This window comes from Xiphias gladius, chromosome 5 (assembly GCF_016859285.1).
Source record: "Xiphias gladius isolate SHS-SW01 ecotype Sanya breed wild chromosome 5, ASM1685928v1, whole genome shotgun sequence".
Lineage (NCBI taxonomy): Eukaryota > Metazoa > Chordata > Actinopteri > Istiophoriformes > Xiphiidae > Xiphias > Xiphias gladius.
The window spans coordinates 16156469-16183512 of NC_053404.1; the positions used below are offsets into that span (position 1 = coordinate 16156469).

The 27044-nt window shown below is 37.4% G+C and overlaps 1 protein-coding gene across 4 annotated transcripts; it reads left to right on the plus strand.

Annotated features, from left to right (window-relative positions):
• The first annotated feature begins 3 nt into the window (after positions 1-3).
• On the plus strand, positions 4-27028 carry smchd1 (structural maintenance of chromosomes flexible hinge domain containing 1). 4 transcript variants are annotated; one of them, XM_040127194.1, is made up of 47 exons: positions 4-748; positions 3217-3292; positions 3558-3716; positions 3848-3930; positions 4096-4229; positions 4373-4484; positions 5643-5762; positions 5926-6092; positions 6200-6293; positions 6400-6616; positions 6709-6829; positions 8191-8374; positions 9402-9599; positions 9699-9812; positions 10694-10800; positions 11072-11154; positions 11304-11417; positions 12228-12305; positions 12419-12538; positions 12629-12773; positions 13051-13153; positions 13414-13486; positions 14195-14334; positions 15859-15987; positions 16089-16313; positions 16566-16708; positions 17177-17262; positions 17347-17465; positions 18926-19087; positions 19208-19336; positions 19460-19539; positions 19690-19847; positions 19962-20077; positions 20178-20239; positions 20425-20512; positions 20724-20855; positions 21020-21175; positions 21260-21386; positions 22375-22494; positions 22662-22747; positions 22857-22979; positions 23209-23390; positions 25360-25469; positions 26066-26136; positions 26220-26388; positions 26494-26652; positions 26754-27028. In XM_040127194.1, exons 1-47 carry the CDS (start codon positions 590-592, stop codon positions 26834-26836), a joined length of 5916 nt encoding a protein of 1971 aa, XP_039983128.1. In that variant the 5' UTR covers positions 4-589; the 3' UTR covers positions 26837-27028. The 4 variants fall into 4 exon arrangements, with proteins under 4 accessions (XP_039983128.1, XP_039983129.1, XP_039983130.1 ...); XM_040127195.1 differs by lacking the exons at positions 6200-6293; positions 6400-6616; positions 6709-6829; XM_040127196.1 differs by lacking the exons at positions 23209-23390; positions 25360-25469; positions 26066-26136; ... (1 more) ...; positions 26494-26652; positions 26754-27028 and having other exon boundaries at positions 22681-22747; positions 22857-22956.
• Positions 27029-27044: the final 16 nt, after the last annotated feature.

Here is a 27044-nt window from a genome sequence, read left to right on the forward strand (position 1 = left end):
GTGAAACCCGTCCCTAACGATTTCCGTAGAAATCGTGCTGCGTTCACGTACTATTGGCAGAATGGGAAGAACAGACAAACAACAGTTCGTCCGACTTGGGTGTGTTCACACGTTATTCCGAGGTGGTTGCCCGTGGCGTACAGATCCTGTGACATGCTCTGAAGGGACTTTATTGGATTTTAATTTGATGTAACCGCCAGCGGTCGCGCATTTTCCGATATTCTGCAACTGTTTGCTTCACGAAGTGTAAAGAGACGGTCGGCTCGTTGTAATTTCGGGTTTAACGATACGACTTGAACGCAGCACGAGGGACCTGGGAAGGAGTGAAAAGCTCGGAGTAACGAAGGTTTAACACCATACATTTTACATGTTTATTTTGTTAAGGGGGACAAGTAACTCCGGTCGACGACCTAACATTGCATGAGGCGGAACTGCACTTTAGTCATCAATGCTGTTTGCCACCCGCCACTGAACGGAAAAAAAAGAAGAGGGAGAAAGAAGAAGAGACGTAGATGCGGAGAAACAGAGTGTTACCTGTTTTACAGAGACAAAAACGCCCCCTAATTTTGGTTTGCATCTAGCGCGGAGGATGTTTAACACGGGCGTTCAGCGACCCCCTGCTGCGTCCTCTCGAGAACCGAGGCGGGTCCGTGTTCATGACTGCCGCGGCGAAAATAAAGAGGTTACCGGAACATTTCTGGAAACAAGTGGTTTGAACTTCAATGACTTTCTGCGAATTCTGCACAGGGTAATGTTATCCAACTTTGCTTTGGTTTGGCGGTCAGCTTTTAAGGTAACAGGCTGTCGACGAGCGAGGGCAAAAACTGCTAGCATATCTTAAATTCAGTTATGTTAGTTATTAACCTCCTTAAGTTTAAACTTCTGGGCTTCATTTCAACTTTAATATTTATAATATTTTATAATATTATTCCATTAAACTTTTGGTTCCACTTCGTGTATCTGACAGGTGTAGTTACTATTTATTTTACAAATTAAGATTTTAATTACAGGGTTGTCAAAAAGTTTTAGCATATCGTAGTTATGTACTGTCTTAAATTTACATTTCCGGTCTTAATTTCAGATTTTATTTTATTTTCTTATATTTTGGCCAAAAATGGTTAGCAGTGGTTGAATGGAAGTGAGTACATTTACTCCAGTCTTCTACCTATAAGAACTTGAAGTACTTGTACTTGAGTATTTTTATTTTATTCTTCTTTATACTTAAGCTTCACTACATTTTAGACGGAAATATTGAACCTTTTTGCTCCACTACATTTATCTGACCGCTGTAGTTACTAATTATTTTACATTTTGAAATTTTAAATACAAAAAATATGAAGAGCTTTGAAATATTATGCTCTTTTATGGATTAAACTACACAGTAGAATATATATAAGTAGAGCTGAAACCATTTGTCAGTTAATCAATTAGTCGAAAAAAATCATGCAAAAATGGCGCACCTTTCATGGTTCGTGCTTCTCAAATGTGAAGATTTGCTGCTTTTTCTATGAAATGTATTTATAATTTAAATTTTATTTTTTTATTAATTTTGAGGTTTGGAATATTGTTGCACAAAGTGTCACTTTGAGCTCTTTTTTTTTTTTTTGATTATTCAGTTAACTGTTCTATAAAACATCAGAAAACAATTGAAAATGTCCATCAGATTTTCCTAGAAACATAAGGTGACATCACTAAATGTCTTCTTTGTCTGACCAACAGTCCAAACCCAAAAATATTTCATTTGAGACCGAGAAAAGCATCAAATTCTCACATTTGAGAACGTGGAATCATTTTTTTGGCATTTAATAAGACTGTAATTTGTCCTAATGTTGAATTGATATAAATGTTATTAGAAAAACATCTCAGTCTCAGTATAAGGTTGAACAGCATCACAAACTACAGCATCCAAAAGCTGAATCAGCTCCTCTATAAAAATTATTCCAAGAAAAACTGAACATCACATTCTTCATGAAGTTAGAATTTATTACTGAACTGTTGCATCATAACTTGTCATGTGAATGTACAAGGTGTCTTCAGAAATGTAAACTTTTAAAATCAAGTATAAAGAAATTTAAGACTGATAGATTTTTGTACAAATAACACAAATGCTTTTTTGACAGATGTGATATATAATAGGTGATAGATTTTTTTTTTATTTGGGGGGCAAAGAGGCTTAATTTGTTAACAGGGACCAACCTCCGTCTAACATATTGTACTTCAACAACATATACCTTAAATACAGTCATGACACATACTCAAGTGCCATTTTATTAGGTACACCTAAATTAAACTAATGCAATCAAACCCTGAAATATTTTTTCCCTGTCAGAGGCTATAGTGTTAAATTTTTTATTGCAACCAGTATTTCTAATATTTAGTATATCCTTATTGATATATTGTAAATAAAACCAACCTGTATAAAACTGAACAATATAACCTTGTAAAGGCAGGAGTTATCACAGGGCTGTTCTGTTAATCTGCATTAATTATAAATAGTTGTACGTAATAAACTGGCAACTGGGTGTGGATATGTTTTTGTTTTTTTTTAATTTGCTTCAAGGAAATAAAACTGGCTAGGTGAGAGGAGTGTTGTGGTGATGTAACACTCCATTAAGTTCACTTTAATGTTATGATTGTATCTCTCCCTATGTTCTGCTGGTAATAAAAACCGATGACACTGATATGTACACTGTATATCTGGAAGCCATCTGATTGCACGCATGAAAGCATTATCAGCTTAAATTTGTGAAAAGGTGTCTTTAATTCATGCTCAAAAGTAGTATGGACTTCCCAGACGGACATTGGGGACATCTTACAAGGGTTTTGTCACATTTCCCAAAAAAAAGCATCCTATTTTTATCTCTGACAAACTCACTCCTTTTCCTGCATTCATCATTCCCCTTTACTCCCTCTTCCCACTCTTACAGGCTACTACACTGTTGTTATCTTTGGGTACAAGTAACAATTACTGTCATTATCAATTTATCTAATTATTATTTTCTCAATTGATTGATTGGTAGTTTTGTCTATAAATTTTCCGAAAATTGTGAAAAATGTTAATTACAGGCTTCCAAATCCCCAGGTGGCGTCATCAAATGATTTGTTTTTTCCTTGTCGTTTGACCAATCAGTTAATTGACTGAGTGTTTCAGCTCTAACAATGAACTGACACAAAAAAGAAACAACTCACACTCACTTTCAACATTTTTCTGTAAAGGAATTTTCAGTCCCTTCACATGAAAGATTTGTGTTGGCCACAACAGACAGAACTGTCCTTGATTTTGACAAATTTGGTGAGAAAATCCATCCCTTGTTGGTCCAAAGGTAAACAATATGCTTCCATAAATTATAGACGAGAAAATTAAACAAATACATCATAAACTATTGTTAATTTGTACTGTAAATGTCATCACTTGTAACCCAACATTGGGTTTAGATTTAGTTCTCAATTTGCCCTGATTATAACTGTTTAAATGTTTGTACTTGGCTGTCAGATCATGTTATAAATCAATATTTACATCTGATAGATAAGACAGTAGTTTTTTTTTTTTATTGTAGAGGAGCTTCAGGATGGCAGTACCCTCTACTTGCTGCAACAGGAGGACCAAGCTCTGCCAATGGCAATGGAGGAGCGCATCATGTTTATCCCTCATTATGATACGTTAATCCAGAGTGGCATGTATGAGTACTATGCTAGTGAGGGCCAGAACTCATTACGTAAGTGCTTTTAGCGATTTAAACATTATTCATCAACTACTAAAGTTAGTATACTATAGATGGACAGAGAGATTAAGCTGCATATTACCACTCATAACTTGCTACTTGTTGTTATTTTTATTTCCTCCCAGCCTACGCACTTGCTGAGCTCATTGACAACGCTCTGTCGGCCACAGCTAAAAACACAGGAATGAGGACAATAGAGTTAAAATTGGTTGGTTATGCAGTTGCACATAATGTATAAATAAATATTTTTTTATCTTAACCTTTTGCATATTTGCTTACCATTAATGTAATGTCCAGAGTGAGAGTTCAAACCGTCTGTTCCTCTGTTTAGCTAAATCTGTAATAGTGACTTACTTCTCTGTCTGTTTTGTAGCTTTTTGATGAAAGCCATGGGAAACCTGCATTGATTGTCTCAGATAACGGATGTGGAATGAACTCTAAGCAGCTCAATAACTGGGCAGTGTACAGACTCTCTAAATTTACCAGGGAAAACAGCACATTTGTGAGGTTGGTGTGCTTTACTTTAAATCTACAGAGTAGATGTCATTGTCCAAGCTATACTTCCAGTATGATATCTTTCAGTTGAATGCCTCAAATTAGATTATCCTTCTGTTTTTTGGGGTTTTTTTGTTTTGTCTTTACTATAATAGGCAAGAGGGGTATGTTCGGCCTGATCCTGTCCCTCGTAGTCTCAACAGTGATATATCCTACTTTGGAGTTGGAGGAAAACAGGCTGTTTTCTACATTGGAGACTCAACCAGGGTAAGTCTTGTGCTAAAGTAGCTTGGGCTGGTACTTACTGAGGAGGAGGTAAATATGAGTCTACCAGCTGGTGTCTCAGGTTTTTACTTCTTTCCTATACCATGAAAGGCTGTTCTTTAAATACACCATTGAGTTGACAATCAGATTCAAGTATATGCCAATGTTTTGTTATTCCGTTTAACTGTTCTGAACCCTTAGAGAACCCTGTCGTAAGTTGTAGTGGTAGTGTCATTTAGGACAGGTTTCTTCTATCCTCTTTGTTGAAAGTTGTTTATCATGTCACTCACGTTCCTGTCAAAATCATCAGCTTTCTCGCAAATTCATTTTAATCTGCAAAACTGACTAAAAGGGAGACTATTATTCAATGGTAAGGGGTGATCAGAGTCTGCCCTTAGTAAAGTATTTCTAGCAGTAGGGTTTTTGAACAGATCTGTATACAAGTAATGATTCTCTCTAATGATCCATAAATCCGAAGAAGTGATGCATTTTGAAGTTTTTCATTAACATACATTTAAAGGAATATTTCAAACAAAATATATCTACCTGAGAGCAATTGGAAAATGAACATTATCAACCACATGGTTCTAAATTATCAAGAATACATGTTTTAGAGGCAAAACTATGTTTTTACCTCCGTCTAATCGTAGTAACTCTATCTATATTAAAGACTAGCATAACAGGATGTTGATGAATTTTTAAAAAATAAACAGAATCATAGATCTTATGAAAATCTAACCAGAGAAGATATGACTACCCTTAAGGTCTTGGAGTCAGATGAATCTATCATCATTGAACAAGCAGACAAAGGAGGTGCCACTGTGGTCATGAATAAAGTTGACTATGTTAATGAATATCTAAGACAACTTTCTGATGAGAAGTTTTGACCGGTTCTCATAGAGAAGCTTTTTTTTCGGTTGTTGGTGGCAGTTACTGAAAGAACCCCAGCATTAAATTCTTTAACGTCTTTGTTAATTTACCTAAAATTTTAATATTGCCGCCTTAATTTAGAACTGTAAACACATAAATCATAGGTGCCTGGTTAAACTGTCCGGTTACTCACAATAAATCTGAAATAAAATTGTCTGAAAAGACCTTAGCAGGTGTAATAACAGATATTGCAAAAAAAAAAAAAGAAGTATATATTTTTTAATTTTCTAGATGATCAGCAAACCAGTAGGCTCCCCAGATGTTCATGAGCTGGTTCTGTCGAAAGAGGATTTTGAGAGAAAAGAGAGGAACAAAGAGGATATTTACAGTGGGATCATCAGAAACAGGAAGGTAAATACCGTGTTTCAAAAGCCTCTGTTCAGATTAAGTGAATGTATTTGTAATTGTAACTTTGAATCAAGGCATTCATGTTTTGCAACAGGTAATCTGGAGTTCTCAGTGTTAACATCTCTGTTGTCTCTACTCTGTGTGATGTTTTGTCCTCCTCCTGCAGCCCGGTGACTCTTCACATGTGGAAAATGACGATGAGCGCTTCCTCCATGCCTTAATTGCTGAGGAACCTGGGAAGGAAAGCTTCACAGCCGTGGTCATTACGGGAATCCTGCCTGAGCATGTCACCTTTTTGAAACATGATTTCAAAGCGTGGACCAGAGAGCTAGCGTAAGTTAATTCACCCACACTATCCCAAATATAATCAAAAGTCTTTACAGGCCCCAAGTTGTCTGATATGATTAATTTCATATTACAAAGTATTGTCCATATTTCAGTCACATATATCACTATTACATCCATGGAGTCAATGGAAATGAAATGAGTTGGAGTCCTACAAACTCAGATCGTCTCCCTAACATTGACATTCGGGTGAGGTTATTGGTCTTAAACAGTTTAATTGTTGATGAGAGTGACTTGAAGCTCTCCACATCCTGCTTATTGCACTATTACCATTTGACTCTTCTCTTTTAATCAGGTTACCTTGTGGGAAAAGCCTTTCAGATGTCCCCGTGTAATGAATCTCAGGGAAGTTGATGATGACATGCAGACTCTGTACATAAATTCTGCTGTAGACACATTTGAGTTTAAGGCCAACCCTGGATTAGACCTTGGCACAGTGGAGGGAGTCATTCGGTATCATCCCTTCCTTTATGACAAGGAGACATACCCTGAAGACCCGTCTGCTGTGCAAGGTAATCAAAATTTTAAATACTCAACGCCCTTTATGACATATGAGAGCTTTGATTCAAATTGTGGATTTTTAATTTGGTCCTTTCTTTATCAGCACCTCTTGATGATGAAGATGACAATAATGAGCCTGGAGTCCGATATCAGGCAAGAGGAAAGAGGCCAATCTTTGAGTGTTTCTGGAATGGACGGCTGATACCTTACACCAGAATATCTGAGTAACTTTATGCTTTAATTATTTTGTTCCATTATTTTCCCGATCTTAACTTTAAAAGAATTTGAGGCAACGTAATTCAGAGATTGTTAAAGTTTACAAGTTTAGATTAGTCTTTAGAGTTAGAAAAATTCAATGGAACAGCACAACCAGCTGGTTGGTCCACCACTTTGGTCCAGACTGAAAAAAATCTTAACTTTTAGATAGTTTTCCATATAAATTTGTACTAATGACTTTGGAAATTCCCCAAATCTTGCTCTAGCACCACCATGAGTTTCACATTTGTGGTTTTGAGTGAAATATCTTGACAACTCTTTGATGGATTGCTGTGACATTTAGTGGAGACAGTTATGTTCCCAGGGGATAATTTGTAATAACTTTGCTAATCCCTTATTCTTCATATCTAGATCCATCATCAACTCCAAACTTAATTTGTCCAGTACTTAACTAACTAATGAAATTACCATCAACTCATGAGCTGTAACTTGTGTTTTATGCTTATTAGAAAATGTTAGCATGCTAACACACTACAGCATGCTAAATACAGTAAAATGGATGAACATGGTAAACATTATACCTGCTTTACGTCAGCATGTTAGCTTTGACATTTTGAGCACTGTTAGCATGCTGACATCAGCACTTAGCTCAAAGTACCACTGTGTTTAAGTACTCTCACAGAGCTGCTAGCCTGGCTGTAGACTCCATCTTCCAGATCCACAGGATCTGGCTGTGTCGCATTTTGGCTGCCCTCCGGCTAACACGTGGCTCCGTCACTGTTTCAGTGTCCACTAGAAACATTTCAGGAGTGGACCGTCTGTTCCTGAGCAGCCACATTTCTAGCCACTCTGCTGTAAAACATTTTTCATGTTCTAAAGCATATTGAATACATGTTTGCAGGTGTTTTAGACGTTTCGTGTCTGTACTTGAGTATGACAACCCCTTTTGCCTCTAACTTTTTCTGTGCAGTCCAGAGCAATATCATGCTCTCTCCCTCCCTCTCTCTTAACACATGTACAGCAAAAGTTTAGTTTTAACACGATGCAGGAGCTTATTGTGGACATTGTGGGAAACTTTGTCCCTCTGCTTACAGTCGTTATGCTAAGCTAGGTTCAACACATCTCTGTCTAGCTCCATATTAAGCATATATGTATGTGAGGGGTGCCAATCTTTTCATCTAACTCTCAGCAAGACAGAAAATATTCCTGTTTCTCAAAATGTCAAACTATTCCCTTAAAGCTACAATATTTAAGATAGTGCTAGCATGAGACTCTGAAGCAAACCACTCTGCCTCTCCTAACGCTACCTGTCGCTGCCCCATGTATGCGATTGTTGGTCTACTTATGTCTTGTTGTCCATTTGTTTCAGGCTTGACTGGTGTACCTGGCCGGTTAAAGGAGCAAAGGTCCCTCAAGAGTGTTACAGTCGGTTTTCAGGGGTGATGTTCACTGACGACAGATTCAAGGTCAGCACGAACAAGCTCACCTTCATGGACCTGGAGCTGAAATTGAAGAACAAGGACACTATCTTCACACGCATTGTTAACGGACAGGTGATCATATACATACTTTTTTTTCTATCAGGCTCTGTGATGAGTAGAACAAATTAGAAAAGCCCAACATCTAAGAGTTTTCCTTTGTAGTACCAGTTTTAGATGTGGATATACAGTATTTTTGAATTTAAGATTGAAAATGCATTAAAAGTTACATGATAATTCTTTTATTACTCTTTATGTTGTTGATATTTATTATTGGAAGTGTTCACAATAAAAAGATAGGTTTTGCAGTTGGCTCCCTCCTTGATCAAGGTTCCTAACTATAGCAAAAAATGAAAGAAGAAAATGTTCAGCAACTGTGTCGTACACTTTAGAGTCCTTAAGTAAACCTATTAGTGATGTTCTTCATATGTCAAATTTCCCTAATGAGAAAGAGTGTAACCAGGAGAAAAATAATCAGTCAAAAGAAACAGGTCTGCCACTGTATCTCTTCCCAAACAAGGTGCTTAAACAAGCTGAGAGAAAAGGTTCAGCCACACATGTTGATATAATTCAAATTCATTAAAGCTGTATTAAGCAATAGTTTTCGTATTTACAATGAATGATTACTTGACGTGATCTGCGAATGGGCACAACTCTTCTTCAGTCCACACGTAGACTGTATGGTTGAGTCTCATAGCTCTGAGCAGCCTCCCGCAAACACAGCTGCTGGCATTAATGGCAAGGCAAGCCTACCCTTCCTGCTCAGCACAATAGTGAGAAAAAGTAAATCAATTCATGTTGATGAAAGTTTTGCACCAAGTAAGTTAATTTAGGAGGTTTTTCTCAGGAGCTGGTGGTGGCCAAAACAGAATTAAAAGACCAGTAAAAATTGGTGTTACTCTGGCCACGACTGAATACGACTCTCAGACAATGCTCATGTTGCTCTGTCTGCTAGACATGTAATAAGACAATAATTTGCTTACAAGATTTTAGTATGTCAGTCATAAGCTTGTTCTAGAGTCTTTCTTCCTCCTAGTAGTCAAAACATCTTACTGCAGCTTCAAGCCATTTCTTTGAGTTAAAGAGCAGAAACTTTCCACAGGAAAAAAGAAGTAACATTCAGAGGGAGTTCATGGAGTGGCTAAAAAACTGTCACGAGAAGTTGGACAAGCAAGTGAAGTTCCTGGGATTCAGGAAGAGCATAGAACGAATGGATGTGCCCACTAAGAAAATGAAGAATCCCTGGGCGACGTTCTCTTCCATTGAATGGGACGGCAAAATATACAAAACAGGCCAACTTGTGAGCCACTTTTTGTTTTGTTTGTATATGTATACATATGTGTATTCTGATTATTCTGTATTCTACTGTATATTGATGGCTACTCACTTCCACATACAGGTGAAATCTCAGAAAACACAGCCCATTCTGCATGGTACCGTAGTTCAGTTTTTGCTATATGGAGATCATGCGGAAGATGTCTTTGCCGCAGGAGGACAGGTTGAAGTGTCTCTGGTAAGGAAGACATTATGGAGTTTGTGTTTCAAAAAGTTATAAAACTATGTCTGTTTCAGGAGTTTTTCTTGCATGTAAGTCCATTTTGTCTCTTTATCTCACTGTCTCTGTAGATACGGTAAAATCAGTTTAATAAAGGGAAAAACGGTCAAATATCCTAATCCTTGCCTTCACTTTTTTCCCATTGTTTGTCATTGACATAATTCAACATAATACTGTTTTTTGCCAATATTCTATGTCTAATATCCTACTTTGACAAAGTAGGATATTAGACATATAAGCCTTATTTAATTTTCCAAATGAGCGGTGTCGGTGTAACAGGAATGTTGGGCTTGAAACTTCCTCTTTCAACATGAGGCTAATCTTCTGGAGTTAACCAAGCAGACATTTAAGTGAATTTGGGACAAATGTCTGTCCATAAGAAAGTGGCCAAGCAGAACTCCAGACCTGAACCTATTAAAAATATGGGAAATACACTCCAATCCAATTAGATAGAGCTGGAGAGGCTCTGGGGGGGGGGGCTCAAGTCTAGATTAATAAGACTGAGAACAGGCTTCTTCATGCAGACTTAAAGCTGTGGTTGCTGCTAGTAGTGCCTGGTCTTGCTGCTTGTACTGGTCTTTGTGTTAACGAGGTATAATAGTTACAGTTATTTTTTAACATTTTAAAATTCTAAAGAAACAGCATTGAGTTTGTGTGTCTGTGCCAATTAATAGCAGTAAAATAAATTAATAAATTAAGTCTTGTAGAACAAACTAAACAATTTAAGATGTTTTCAGAAAACAGATATGATACACTGACATAATGCAAATAGTACGTTGTTTTTGCTCTTATTTGAGTTTGTATTTTACATGACATTAACAAACAATTCTGCTTCCTAGGAACCCAAAGCACTTTATGACAACACTAAGATCATACCCATTTCCAAGATAGACAGGACAGTCACTGATGAATCCATCGAGAAAAACATTGAAAATGTCCTGGCCAAGTGAGTAAGCAGCTAGGGGAAATGCTCTTATGCTAGGACCATCGAATATTTACTCTGGTCTACAGTGCATTTATAACACAAAGTAAGACCACTATATGCATCTTTACACAGCACAGTCATCTTAAACATTTTCTAGATGTGCTTCAGTGGTCATGGGGGTTTTATAGATTGGAAATAATTTTCTTACTGTATCTATTTCCCTGCCTAGATGTTGTAGTTTAAGCCTGATGACACTTAATCAGCTCAAGTAAATGGTATTTGGTTGTTCCAGGCTTCCAGATATGCTAAAAGTGGACTGGCCAGATGGTAAACCCTGGACAGAGAATGGTGTGTTTGCAGCTGGGACTCCGTTAGGTAAGATTTTGCACATCACACCAGTTCATACACCAGTTCATGTACCAGTCATCAGTTTAAATCAAAATGTGGTAATGCTGACAAATGTCCTTTTTCATTGAGCCCAATTATTATTCTGTATGGTTTGTGTTTTTACTTCAATATTTAAGGGGCACTCAAAATCGAAATTCTGAACAAGAAGGGAGAGTCGATATCCAGGATGCCAACAGTGGGCCAGGGGACAGTGAGAAAACTGAGTGTCAAGCTCACATTAGTTAAGCACGGTAAGATCATCTATGTTACAAAAGAAGGACAGTCATCTAAACGTCTTCAGTTTGCTGAAAGTTAAATCAGATGGTTTGATTTTTAAAAATTGCAATGTTATATTTTTAACACAGAGGTCATTAGCAATAGTAGGTAGACAAATTGACAGTGAAAATGATTCACCTTGACTGACAAGAAAAATCCCCCATATTTATTTATTTTTAAGGGGCTATAAACATGGTTAAAACCTTCAAAAACCTTTCAATTTATTTTGGAATAGCTAATTAAATGCTTTAAAAAAACCTCAAATGATAAAGTTGTAATTTTAAGAGACTCGGGAATTATGTCATTATACTGGAAATAAACATGTAAAAAGTAAAAATCTATTACATATAATCACTTTCAAAGCTTTAGGAGTTTTGTTAATACATTTTTATATTAATAATTTTTATTATTCTCTATCCTGCTATTTTTACAGACTTGCTTATTAATCAGATAATGAAACAGTGAAAATGCCTTTTACAGTTTCCTAGAGTCCAAATCAAAATACTCAAATTCCTTCTTCTTCCTTTTTTTATTTTATTTTATTTTATTTTTTTATGGTTAGACAACAAAAAATTACCAAATCCTCACATTTTTAAAGTTTGACCCAAAGAATTATGGCCATTTTCACTTGTAAAATGACCAAAAAAATTATTGCTACTTAATTTTCTTCTACTTTGTTCTAGCCATTCTTTCTGATTTTTTGATGGTCAGCTTCTTGTTATAGAGTTTGTAACAGTGTTTACTTGCTCTGAATGTGCTAAATTCTGTATGCCTCTCATACGTAGGTCCTAAAAAAAATGAAGAGATTTTAGCTTTTGTTGCCCAGCATTCAGCAAAGTGGGGTATCTGGTTCAAAAAAATTGGTACGTTTCTATTCATTTGTCATTTTTTTCATTCTTGGTTACTTTTTGGATAGCCTGATTTTTATCTGCTGAAAGATCGTGCATCAGTTTTGCAAACATTTCACCTTTGGCAGACAATCTGACCAACCCAGGGGAGTATACACTGTTTCTGAACACCTTGCTAAATGAAAGTAATGCCACCGTCTTTGGAGGCAGAGAGCTTCCAAGCTACAAACTCAAGTTCACCATGAAAGGTAAGGAGAACTGGAGTACAGTGTTTACTGTCATGTTTATTATCCTTTCTGAATGCCCTAATCAAACACTTCTGCTTTTATCCGTCTCAGAGGGTAGTGGTGAGAGTTTCGTTATGGGTTCTGTGAGCTCCACTCTTCATGTAGGGGTGCCATTCGACATTCCTCTTCAGCTAAAAGATCGTTATGGCAACTCAGCGATGCCTCTTCGCAATCTCCAGCCTTTACTCAAATCCAGGTGGGTCACATCATGTCCTTTCTAAAACATCTACTGTTGTTTTAAAACCCAAGTTTTTCCTCTGTTTTCAGTAGACAGCTTAGTAGGAAGGTGAACCTTCTTTTCATACTGCTTGAAATGCTGTTTTGATGAGGTTGTTATCAGCACATTAATGTAACTATTTGTAAGCCTAAGTATACATGTATCTTTCACCAGCTAAGACATGAAAAGGTTTATCATAAATCTCATAATGTCTTTATTTTATTGGATGTGATGTAACATTACTGTCATTATTTAGTGACATGGATCTGAGTTATGAAGCAGTGGACATCAGTGGCAACAAGTTCACCATAAAAGGTGTCAAAGCAAGAGGAAAAGTACTGAATTACCAACAATCCAAGGTAAGAAAAAAATGCTCTCCTCTCAGAAGACATAACTTTGCCTGTCTACAAGAAAGATTGATGGCAAAGGTGAAATAATTAAACAATAGTGTATACTATAAGAGTGTACACATGGAGGGTTTTACTGGTCCTGAACAAGGACCTAAATTTTCGCTAATGCAGTAAAATCACAACTCATATTACACACAAATTTTAAAAAATGAACTATCACTTGCCAACAACTAGCCATCCTTATTTCCATGCTGTCTTTTCTTTTGCAGACATATGACTTGAAAGTGATCCTGCCAGGCCTGAAAAAAAACACACAGACTATCAAGATCAGTCTTCTGCCTGGTTAGAGTACATTTATTAATTTAGAACAACAAATAAACTAGTCATAGTTAATTATATTAATAAGTTAGTTAAATATTGATAATAAGAACCTTTGTGAGGGAATCATTTTGATGAAGGTAATGATAATACTTCATAGAATATAAGAAGATTTCTCTGTTTTTTGGGGGCTGAAACAATCAACAGAAAAGAAAAGTAACTTTTTAAAGCTAAATGCCAAACATTTGATGGATTCAGCTTTCTCAAATGTTTGAATTTACTGTAAATTAAATATATTTGAGGTTTGGACCGTCGGTTGGACAAAGCAAGCAATTTGGATTGTCACTTTGGGCTCTAGGAAATTGTGGTGGAAATTTTTCTCTATTTTCTGGTTTTATAGAACAAAAGGTTAATAGATTAATCATAAAAAAACAAGGCAGCAGTTGTTACACTCGTTTTACAGCAAAAACGCCACTGAATTATGGTGCCATTTTGGTTTGAAAAAAACAGCTTATTCTCCACTGACAGTTTTGTGGGAGGTTGGTATTGAAGCCTTTTGGATCCCAAGGGGGATTTCAGCCATAGTGTTAAAGTAGCAGATGTCATCCAACTGTGGCTGAAGTTTTAATCTGTTGGCTTCTAACATTAAAAGAGAATCATACATTATATAAAAGTTAACACAGTTGAGGAATATTTTGATTAGTTTATCAAATGCATTATAATGTTTTTCAGGTAATCCACATGTCCTCCATGTGAAGACAGAAGATGACCCAATCATAGTAGAGAATGGAAACCCTGCCAGGTTTAACATTGAAATTCATGATGAGGCTGGAAACATCACCGCTCACCCCAAACAGATAGTTCACTCCCAGGTATGGGTGGGCAGTTGTTGGGAAACCATTTTGTGTGTGTGTGTGTGTGTGTGTGTGTCTGTGTGTCTGTGTCTGTGTGTGTGTCTGTGTGTCTGTGTTGTCTGTGTCTCATGAGAGTATTGATGGTCTTGGGTCCCCAGAGTTTATCTGGTATGTTTACCAGCTCAAGAAAAGCTCCCAGCAGAAACCAGTAAATCTCAATGAAAGCCATCTTAGTGCTAATCATCATTTCAATAGAAGAAAGGAAAAACAATATTGTCTTTCACTCCAGGAAACAAAACACACATGTAGTTAGAATTGTTGTTATTGTAGTTTGAATCTTATAACTTAAAAGAATTAATCCCTAAATGAAGAAACTTTGTTCTTCCATGTTTTTGGTAACATGCATTTTGATTTAATAAACCAAACTTATTTAGGGGCCGATGTAATTTAATGCAGAAAAACTTCATGATGAGTATTAATAGGTTCAGTCAAAGGCAGGGCAGAACATAAAAGTTTTTAACCGCTAGTTAAAGGTGGTCAAAGTCAGACCAAGTCTAATATCCTGTGGTAGGTTGTTCCAGCTCTCTGGTGCACAGTAACTAGATGCTGCTTCTCCATGTTTAGTTTGCACTCTGGGAACATTTTGCAACCCTCTACCTGATAGGGACATTCAAAAATGTAAGCCACTGAGAGATTTATAGGCAAGAATCAGTACTCCAAACTCTGTTCTCTGACACACTGGAAGCCATTGCAGAAACCTGGTGTAATATGTTCAACTTTTTTGATATTTGTTAGTATTCTAGTAGCAGTTTACTAAATGAGCTGAAGTTTGTCTGAGAGTTTTTTGGGGAGACTTTAGAAAAGACCATTACAGTAATCTAACCTTTTGGTATTAGCTTCTCCAAGTCCTGCCTGGACATGAATCCTTTGACTCTTTTTATGTTTTGAAGATGGTAAGATGCGGACTTTGTAGTTGATTTAACGTGGCTGTTAAGGTTTAACTCTGAGTCCAAGATTAGGCCAAGATTTCTGACTTGGGTTTTGGTTTTCAGAGGCAGAGAGCTGAGAATAGCGCTAACTTTCAGCCTTCCTTTTTTGCAGCAAAGAAAGTTATCTCAGGTTTGTCTGCATTTAGCTGAAAAAAAGTTCAGGCATGTCCAATCATCCATTTGTTCACTGTCCTGTTGGGTGATGGAGACAGGTAAATTTGGCTGCATGATTATGATAGTTAATGTGGTTGTTCTGTATAATGCAACCTAATTGAAGCATATAAATGTTATATAGAAGAGGACCAAGGATTGAGCCTTGCGGAACTCCACACGTCATGTTTTTTTGCTTAGGTTTGAACCACTTTAGCACTGTGCCTGAGAACCCAACCCAATTGTAAAATGTGTTATGTTGTGCTCCTAGTGCGCAGTCTTATCTTTCACTTTCTAAGCTTCTAACTCTCCCTCTTTCTCTTGATTGAATAACATAATTTGATTAAGCATGACTAAATTATTTAGTGTGCCAGTCCTCATCCTTTCCGTTGTGGATTTCCAGGTTCAGGGGCTTCCTCTGGCAACAATTGACTGCAGCAGCACTGGAGCAGGACAGCTTGTGACAAAGCCCTTAAACCTGAAAATAATCAGGGGAGAACCACAAAAGCTCAAAGTTCAGTTTTGGATGCCTGTAAGTAAAAAAAAATAAACAACACTTTAAGCTTTCTGTCTAATACAACATTCTCTGATTAAAATAATAATGTCTCCATCCAATCTTTGTTTTTCTACCAGAGTCAGAGTAGCATAGCATCGGTTGTGAGGGAGCTGAAGGTGATGCCCAGCACAAGGGTCTCCTTGATAGAGCTCTACAGTCGAGATGTTGAGAATCTGGTGCTGAAGAACAACGAAAAGATAGAATGGCCGGCCGGAGGCTCACTGGAGAACCTGTTCTATAAACTTTATGATGAGACTGGCAGAGAGGTACCTCTCACCGCTGAAATAGTCTCTATGATCAAGGTGTGTTTGGCATATATAATACACTATCTTCCTGTTGTTGTTCTCTCTGTATACTATCATATTGTGGAGATACTTGTTTTGTAAATATCAGAGCTACTTCTTTCATGTGGAAAAATTCCAGCAGATTGGGTGTGTGGTAATTAATAAAACAAACCACGTTGCTGCAATACATAAGACATTTAGGAATCATCGTATCAGAACACTGCCCAGCTTACTGCTGACTTTTCATTGTTCACTCTGTTTGTGTTTAAGGTTAACTGGAAAGGAGATGTAAATCTGGAAGATTTGGTGCAGGGTAAGCTGCCTAATGTACAGGTGCCCACAAAGGTGCAGGAAGAGCCCTTCTACCAGGTGTCCTACCATGACCAGAGTGTGTCTATCTCCTTTACTGTAGTGTAAGCCACATACCCAACTCAAAACTGTGATTCAGTGTTTGCAAACCTAAAGGAAAAGTTCACTTTGGGAAATATGCTTATTTGCTTTTTGTCAAGAGTTAGATAAGATGATTAATACTACTCTCGTGTCTGTACACTTAGTAAAAGGCTTCGCTTAGCATAAAGACTGGAAACAGAGGGAAACTGCTAACCTTGCTCTGTCTGAGCAGGGCTGGTAGTATCCACCTACTACCACCTCTAAAGCTCAGTAATTAGTCTGTGAGCTTTAGAGTTGTGTAAAAATGAAAAGTTGTGGTTCAGACAGCGCCCGGCTAACAGTTTCCTCCTGTTTCCAATCTTTATGCTAAATTAAGCCAACTGACACCTAGCTGTAGCCTCATCTGGACAGATATGAGAGTGGTATCTCTTTTCTCATCTAACTCTCTGCAAGAAGGCAAAAGTCTGCATCCTTGCTTGTTTTGTATGTAGACCTTGTCCAGATGAACCAAAACGGCTAAAAGCAACTCTGCTCCAAAATACATTGAAGCTGGGTGAAATGCTATCTGGAAACATCAGTGAGTATGAACTGATCACACAAAAATTTTGTTTTTTCAGATATGGTTTCACACTAGTTGACACACAACTTTTTCCTCATACAGACTTACAGCTTTTGGACCAGTATGACAATGCAACCAAGACGCTAACCTCTAACTGTGTGAAACACATGACTGTGGAAGCTGAAGGTCTGGACAAATCGGCCGTCGCCTTTATTTGGCAGGTGGGAATAGAGATACTCAAATTTAAATGGAAACTTGATTTAAAATTCAGAGATTTATGATCTGATTTATGAGGAATTGTTCACCCCAGAATTAATTAATTAATTCATGCTGTCTTCATTGTAGCTTAGCTTTTTCCCAAACAAAGTCTTTTTTATTTAGTTTTTTAAAAATTCATTTAAATGTCGACTAAATAGCTCATAAAGAGTAGTCCAACCATTTGCAGCCAGTTGTAGGTCTAAATGTCCTATGAATTTTCCACTGTATAACGTGTGGCATGAGGTGTGCTGTATTTCTCCTCTTCTCCTTCACCCTGATTTCCTCACCTCTATCTTTCCCCATCACAACTCCAGACCATACAGAAAGTCAGGCTCAGGATGCATGCTTGAGAGAGTTAAGCGAGCAACGTGATAAAACTTGAATAACACTTATAAGGACCTCCTAAGATTAAAAAGGACTCTGAATAGAAAGTGAACATTCCTTCTCTACTTGGGCATCATGGGCAGGGAAGTGTCTTCCCCCAACAAATATGATAATCATGCGGATCAAACTGTTGATGGACATTATTTAGTAATTTGTTGTAACTTTTATTCTGGTTTTGTGCTAAACTTAACAGTTTTTTGTTTTTGTTTTTTTTTCTAAAATGTGAATGAGTAGATGACAGATATTTTCTTTTGTGGGGGGTGGGATTTTTTCTTTAGAAAGTAACTAAGTAGTGTCCTGTACAATTCTGAAGTCTGTGTACGTCACATTTTTTTCTGCTTTCTTACTCCAATACATTTCATTATCAGTTATTTTCTCAGTTAATTATAAACATCATTAAATGTCTTATTTTGTCTGACCAACAGTCTGAAACCCAAAAATATTAATTTTACTATAATAAAATATATATTACTATAATGTAAGACAAGGAAAAGCGGCAACATTCGAGAATGTGGAACCATCAGATTTTTTGGCATTTTTGCTTAAAAATAACTTAAACAATTAATCAATTTTCAAAATAGTTGGCAATTCATTTTATTTTCAACGATAAAATACAATGCATTGTTATACAATAAATTACTCTCATTATAAGCTACCCTACAGTATTCAAAATAGTTAAAATCTCCTCCACCTCAACCAGCTAAAACAATAAAATGCTGTTAACATGTTAATGCATCTGTAATAATAACGCAAATTTAAGTGTATGTATGTAATATTCAATAACTAAATAAAATATATATAAATATAATACTGACAAGTGCCATTCTACATAATGAGCTCATTTATCTTTCCCATTTTAAGTACATTTTGCTGCTTATACTCATAACATTTTAAATGCACACATTTATTTTTAACAGAGTATTTTTAGATTGCGGTGCTGAGAATTTTGTTGAAGTAAAGGATTTGAATACTTCTGCCATCACTGTGTTAATGTACTGAAAGTTGATGTAAATGTCCTCACTCTGTGTGTTGAAACCAGGAGAGCAACAGTTCTGTCGAGGTGACAGGAATACGCTTCCAGTGTGGGACAATTGGCATCAGAGAGATGTTCTTCACTTACCTGAGCTATGCGGAGAGTGTCATAGTTAAAGTGACCGCTGGAGACCCTGCACAGCTTAAACTAGTCAGTGGGCCTAAGCAGGTAAGAAAGGGTTCTGATGCGCTTAGCTCTCAGCTTTGTTATACAGTATTCTTATGTTCAGCAGGCCCAACTAACTATTAAAGCACGCCTTTTTTTAAATTTCATTTTTTTATGTACAAGCCTTTGCAGGTCTTAAATGACCACAGCATCCCCACACCTTTCATCATCCAGCTGTCCGATAAGTTGGGAAACCCATCTCCATACCAAAGGGTTGTGGTGGATATAAAGTCTTCACCACCAGCACTGAAGGTTAGCTTGATAACAGCCCAAGCCCTGTGCATTTACGCTTTATAAAAAGTCACTAATGGTCAGGAACTTATGCACAGAAGGATCTAACTGAACAAATGTCATGAGATCCACTTTTTGTTTTAGGTGACGACAACCGTTACTTCAGAACCAGCAAACCCAGAAGGAAAAGCCTTTTTCACTGTTCATAGAGTGAGCGGGCCAAAGTGAGTGTCACCTTTTCAAATTATAAAAAAACAGTAACATTATCATAATATTACAACAAAATAATGAATAAGCTATATCTCAAATCACTGAGCTCATCCCTGAAATTAGACATGCAGTAGCTCATGTTGTTAACCCTGCTGTTCCACTAGGGGGTGCTATCAGCTGGAGTTTAATGGTTCCTTCAACAACAAACCCATCTCTGGCCCATCAGTGAATATAACTGTTTTACCTGATCCCAACAAACCTGTCAGCCTGTCAGTGGACTACGACACCACTGCCAAGTTTCCGGCTGGAGGCACCTTCCCAGGTTTACATTTTTATCTCGGGTTTCTTCTCTGACACAACCTGATTTGTGCCACTTTTTGCAACTGGTTTAGTATCTGTCTCAGAAAACTAAGAGCAGCTGCGTGTGTCTGTTCAGTGTTCTCAGTGACCGTGGTGTCTGATGAAGGTAGCCTGATGACAAGTTTAAACCCAGCTGCTGCATCCATGTTGCTGTGGGAGGGAGGGCCATCAGGAGAAACACCTCCACAAACAGTGAGTGATTTACTAATAGAAAGGGGGACTGCCGCTGATTTTTATTCGCTTTTCTATTAATATTTGATGAGTTATATTTCTTTCTACTTCTCTTTTCTAGGCCACTGAGCTGAAGTGTAGTAAGCCCATGGAGAATGAAAGGAAAGACTGTTTTTACTTTAGGTAAGATGCTTTTACATCAGTCTGTGTCTGTTCTGTCTTAGTTGTTGCAGGATCTTTAAAGAAATAGTTTGACATTTTGGGAAATACACTTTTTCGCTTTCTATGAGAGTTAGCCAGGAAGATCTGTACCACTCTCATGACTGTATGGTAAATTGTGTATATTATTTTTGTGTGTTTCACTGCAGAGATAAAGAAATCCCAAAACGTGCTGGAAAGCATACCATCCAGTTTTCTCTGCGCGTCGACAAAACAAAACTCCTGTTCAGCAAACAGGTTGGTTGAAACTAAAATCTGTAAAACAAGTTAGTTCCAGACAACTGACGCTTGACTTTCAAACACTCAAAGCATATGCAGATGGTATCCAAATTGTTTTTCCTTCATCTGTTTAACAGGAAAGTGCCTGTTCATTGAGTTACTGTTGAGGGCTGTAGGCCGTAATCACTGAGAGAAATGACTGACCTCAGCACTGTTTCCTGTCTCCTAGATTATTATAAATGTGGTGGCTAATCAGCCTGTCAAACTGAGACCCGACTCACAGCCACAACCCCCAGTCCTTTCCTGCTGTAAGGACATTGCTAACCGAACCTTGGTGAAGAATATGACTCTCAGGATAGTGGTGAGCTGACCAGGATCTTGTCAGTCTTTCATCATTGATGTTTACTTATTGCTAAACAGCCTAAGCTTTCTAGTTAGATATAGGAATTTTAGAGCTGTCGTTTTGGTTGTGTATCAGCTGGTATATGCAGCCTGACCTAACTGAGTTGCCTTGATTGATTCCAGGACTCATATGGAAACCCAGCGGGGCAGGACCTGGAAGGGAATGTGGTCGTTTCTATAATGAGCTCTAGTGATGATAGCAACAAAAACCTCCCTCTGTTTGAAGGCAAAATCAACAGAATTCCTATCAGCTTTGTAGAGGGAAAGGTCCGCATCACTGTGAGTGACCATTCCTCATAGGACAAGATTTATTTTGGCAATTAAGGGCCCAGCATATGATAATTGTACCCTTACTCTCCACAGAGGTTGGCTATCATGGAGAATAGCCCTGGTGAGGATGGTGGTGCATACACCCTCCTCTTCAAACCTGAAGTGTCCATGGTTCCCACGCCCCTGGCCCCTTTTGAGCTCCCCTTCCATTTTTACAATGGTATGATATAAAAAACTATTCATTAAAAAGCCCTGCAGCTGGGCTGAAAATGATGCATGAATATGAGATTTAACACTGACTCATATTTCACATGTTATTATATTGTTAAGGAGTTTTACGGTAAAAATGTGCAAAATAATTTTTAGAAAAAAAAACTTTACATTCATCATATTTTCTCACTTAGTGAGTCTCCCTTAGTGGTGTTATTATTTTCTCAGTTTTTGAGATATACGTAAATATATGTCAGTACCCTAATACAAAGGAGCTCGATAGAATTTAATTTCTATTATTTACAACATAAAAAATTGCTTTTAAAGAGGAACCCCACATTAGTTTTTTAACCTTTTTTTTTTTTTTTTTTACACTGTACATTCTTGTTTGTATATTACGTTAATACTGGTGATTTTTCCAACAGTACACATATTGTGCTGCTCAAAATTAACTTGGAGTTAAAGGTCAATTAAGCCCAATTCTACTCAGCTCTGGTGGTGTAATAGCCAAAGTGCAGAGGTATATTACGTTCGTTGACCCTCCCAACTATAGTAACAGCTGCTGCAATGAGTACAAAAAGTGAAAATATAATGACAGTCAACAGGGTAGCCAATAGCACAATATTTTTGGAAGTGGGTTGAACTGAAAGTGGCCGCAAGCGAAGCTACGGAAAGCCAACACTAGCCAGGTGAAAGGCCCAACTCCAGTGGAGACAGGTCCTCGACTGGGGATTATCCTTCAGTGGCAATCCTATCCTTATCCCTATACTATAAATATCATTCTCCCACCCGCTTGGGTTATCACATACCACATACGATGTTGCCAAGCCTCCACACAGCTTGCGCCCACAGAGCCTAACCCCCCACATCAAACTTTTAAAATACTCTGTCTGGAAGGAGCCAGGTATTGAGGATGTACATACCCCTTACAAAGTGGATTTCCAATTTGAGTTTACAAACCTTTTAAAGTTTGTATTGTTTATCTTTTTCCATTTTAGATGAACTGACCCAACAGAAAATGTCAGAGCTGTTAAAGAAGAAAAATAAGCTCACTACTGATGTTGCTGTACTTGAAGATTTCTTTACTGATTTTAGTAAACTCCTTCATTTGCTGAGAGGTAGGATTTCATCTTCTCTCTCTCTTTTATTTTTTTCTTTCCGTCTTAAAGTGAACTGACATTATGTATATGCGTGTCATCTGACTGCACAGTGTGCTGCCATGTTTGTTTGTGTCTATTATTTTGTTTCAAGTTCTCTCTAATTGAAAGTCATTCTTCCTTACCAGAACAATACCTGACTGCTAGTGCCAAAGAGGATGACCTTAGAAATGTCCTGATCAAAAGGAACGTGAAAATAGCACAACCTGTATCTGTAAGATGTCAATTCTATCCACACTTTACTTCTGTACACAGAGAAACTCTGACCTCAGCTATATATGTTTATTCAGAGACGATATTTGCATATTTTTCATTCTTTGTAGATCCCAGATATTGACAGACTTCGAAATGAGAAGACTGCAGAAGCTGATGGGATTCTGAAAATGCTTAGAAGAGTCTGCTCCATCCATGACAACTTCAGGGGGCAGCAGGATGTTTTGGGAATGGTAATGTCCTAAGAAAAAAAAAAGACCTTTTTTATTGGCTTAACACCTTTAAAGATCCAGTGTGTCATTTCAGGAAACAATGTCCTCCATGCAGTTGGTCCAAGCAATGTTTGGGCTAGTGTGTGAGTTTGAGTTAAGTGGGGAAGGACAAAGATACAACAAAGACAACTGTGAAACAAGTAGTTTTTTTCCAGAGCTGTGTTTTTCACCCTCTACCTTTTGGATGCAGGTTGGTCACTTGGCTTATGTGCAGGATGATGCTGCTGCAAGAGTTATCTCCTGGCACATCAAGGGTGACATGGATTGTGTCATCACCAAAACAACAGAAGCAGCACGGGGGATCTACGACATCACGGGGGGCCGGCAGCAAGTCATGGCCCTTAACAGCGTGTATGTGCAACCATTGAACAGGTACACCTTTTGAGTCAATCGTGATTTTTTTTTTCAAAATCCTTTGTGACACTAAAAAAGTTTAGTTTCACAGTAGGGCTCCAGCAATTCAGAGCTGTATTTGGGTGTGTTCATCAAGCCTAACACATTGTTCATACCTTCATGCACCATCATTAATTTCAGTTTTGTTGTTGGCATCTGAGTAGCTTTCCTGATGATATTCCTGTGTGTCCTCGATTATAGTCTACCCCAAACCTTCCAACAAAAGTAATTTAAAGATCTTGTGCAGCACCTTCTTGCACAGGCTGTCTAAAACTAAGCAATAAGAACACATGCAGTAAAGATTTCAATCCTGTGGAAATTTTACGTAAATTAATGCATGCTTTGAAACTTGGATAATATAGGTGATTAAAAGGTGTAAATTTAAGTTCTCTTTTATGATATAAGACTTCATAAACAAAGTTGCTTTCTTTCCTTTTGGTTTACTGTACAAATAATGCTGACTATAATTATTATTATTATATATAAGAGGGAGAATAACTTCCTGCTGTTCTTTGCTGTGGTTTGTGTGCTGGTGACAGTTACTTAAAGGATCATACCATCAGTGTTGCATGTTTAAGCCAGTTTTGACAAATTACATACTTAACATCACAGCTAACCCCTTTACAAACCATGCTGTACAGTTTTGGATTTTAGAATTTATTTTTTTTCTGCTGTTAGCAGCATTTCTTTTGGTCATGATATAGTATTGTTGCATAGTAAAGCAGTTTAAGAGCAGATTGGTGCAACTCATTACTATTTGGGCTGCTACTAACGATTATTGTTGTTAATATGAGGATTTTTATTTATTTATTAATTGATTAATTTTGGCCTATAAAATATAAGAAAATTGTGTAACATGCCCATTACTATTTCTGAAAGCCCAATGAAACGTCTTCATATGTCTTGTTTTGTCTCAGCAATAGTCCCAAATCTAAAATGTTCAAAGGGATAACGAAAAGCAGCAAATTATCACAAATGAGAAGTTGAAACGAGGGAACGTTTCTTATTTTTTCCTTGAAAAATGATTGAAAAAATTGATTATCAAAGTAGTTGTAAATAATTATTATAGTCAGTCGACTAATTATTTCAACTCAATGCAAAAATAACCTAATAATCTAAAATAATCTAAGTACATTAGAGCTGGAATGATAAATTGATTAACTGATTACTAGGAAATTAATTGGCAAATATTCTAATAACAACAACGAGGAGGAGAGCGCATCCAGCAGCGCCTCGGAGGAGGAAGACTCGAAGCCCAAAGCTCCGAAGAGGAAGAGGAAAGGCTCGTCAGCCGTCGGCTCTGACAGTGACTGATGGACTGTTCAAGTCATTTTCAAACAAAAATGCCCCCACCACTCCTACTCCTCCAATTTGATTTTCTGCTTTCTCTTTTTAACATCATAGTAAACCGAATATCTTTTGGTCCGACAAAAAAAGACATTCGAAGACATCACCTTGGGCCCCTGGGAAACTGTGATTGGCGTTTCTGATCATTTTTTGACATTTTGTGGACCAAACAACTATTTGATTAAGCGAGAAAATACTCAGAAGAAGAATCAATAATGGCAATAATCGTTAGTTGCAGCCCTAATGCAACTATGGCATAAAATAATGCAAACTTTATGTTTACTGTAGTGAGTCTCAGGTTTCAAGAGTCTGTGAATTAGTTTTCAAACAAACTGAAAGGAACGGTTGTCAACAACTGCTTGGAACAGCAGGAAAAACACCCGTAAGACCTAAAAACCAAACAACTTTATGATTTTAAAACTGTTCAGCAAAAATGCAAAGTATACTTTATATGATTTTTATGTTAAGGGGTTAAATCTTTCAACAACACTTGTATGGTCCTTTAAAACAAAGCTGTGAATAAGGCAGGGTTTGACTTCTTTTAGAGTAGAATTTCAGCACATCTCTGCAGTCTCTCTGCTAACGTTTGAATTGCTTGCAGACCACTGCCACACATAAGAAACGGCCACAAGCTCTTTGATCCCCCTGGGAACCCAGTCTATGCCAGAGAGCTCCTGATTTACCCCCACGACAAGGAGAGCTGTGACATCGGTGAGCTTTCCTGCTCAGTGAAACATTGCCTGTGTGTTGATTTTTTTTTTCATCGCAGATTTATAGTACAAGTCCAGGGTTTCAGTGGTTTTGTAGAGGCTTGCCAGGTCTCTTTGTGTTTTCTGTTGTTGGGGTATTTCCTTCATGCCCCCACCACTCCAGCTGAGTCTTGGGTAAACGGTTCCACCTGTGATCCAACGTCATGGGGTTTTGAGGGTTCCCTCACGGGGGGGCCCTGTCACTGGAGCAGAAACTGGGCCTCTTTCACTGCATTTAGTTTTGTTTTGTTTTTTGTTTGTTTTTTTAAGCGGTGTTGGTTCCGTCTATTTATTCAGATATAGGATAATTATGGTTTAATGTACTGATTTACATAATTTTCCTTTGTCAAGCTTGTTTACAGTTAAACATAAAGCTTTGGTTTCAAGTTACAAAATGTATCGGTAGCCATCTCAAATAAGCTCTTCATTCCCATTTAATCTGCTCTCAGATTTGATTGACTGGAGATTTTTCAGTAGTATAAGCAGTAAACAAGTTGAAATTATGAGTGTTTAAAAATAAAAATAAAAAAAAAAAACATTTCTGTGCTTACTTTGCAGTGTTTAAAAACATCCTCAGAGACACTATTCTGATTGATGACCTGGACTCTGCAAACAACTACAGACGGGCAGTGAGTGATGCTTGCTGACAGAGCAGTGCCATAAATGACCTGGCCAATGGTTATTGTTCCTCTAAATGTGCTGTTGCTTACAGGTGGTGCAGAGAAAGACACATTGTCCCACCATACTGACCAGGGAGGGCGACAGGATCAGTTCCATGGGCAAGTTTGGAGGCGCACAGAACAAAGCCCCACCGATTAACACATTACAAGTGTTTGGAGCCCCGCCCCCACAGCATTACCACACCCTTAAGGAAGAAATAGGTGATGTCTCTCATAGTCATATTTTAGGTCTATTTTTGTGGGCCGTGTTAAGTCAGACTGTGATTTAATTTCTCTCTCTTTTTTTTTTAAAATTTGGATTGATAGACCTACTCAGTCAGTACCAGACAGCTCTGCAAAAGAAAGAGAGGACGGAAAAGGAGCATGATGATCACTCAGAATACATGAAGTCTCCTGAATTACTGAAAAAGAAAAAGGATATGGAGGAGAAAAACAAGCAGCTGGAAGAGATTGGAAGACAAATTAGTATGTTTGTTAGGAGTAAGGGCAGAAAATTAATTACAAGCTTTTTTGCTTTAATTCTTTTAGTACTGTTGATTTCTAATTGGCCTTTGTTCTTCTTCTAGCGTTGAAATCCATCAGACCAGTGAAACGGGGTATGGAGAATGCTGGTGAGCCTTCTGGCATCATTACAAAAAGAGCAAAATAGAGATCCACATTAAGAGAAGGATAAGACCGACCAGAGCCAAGCTTCATTTGTAATTTTATAGTTAATATATGTTATATGTTATTTTACTATTATTATCATTTTCTTTTTCATTTTTGAGTTGTTTTTGTACTTTTTTATTTGTAGACATTTGTTTTCTTGTGTTTTAACAGTTTTGTAATAATCAAAACTGCTCATGACAAAATGATGT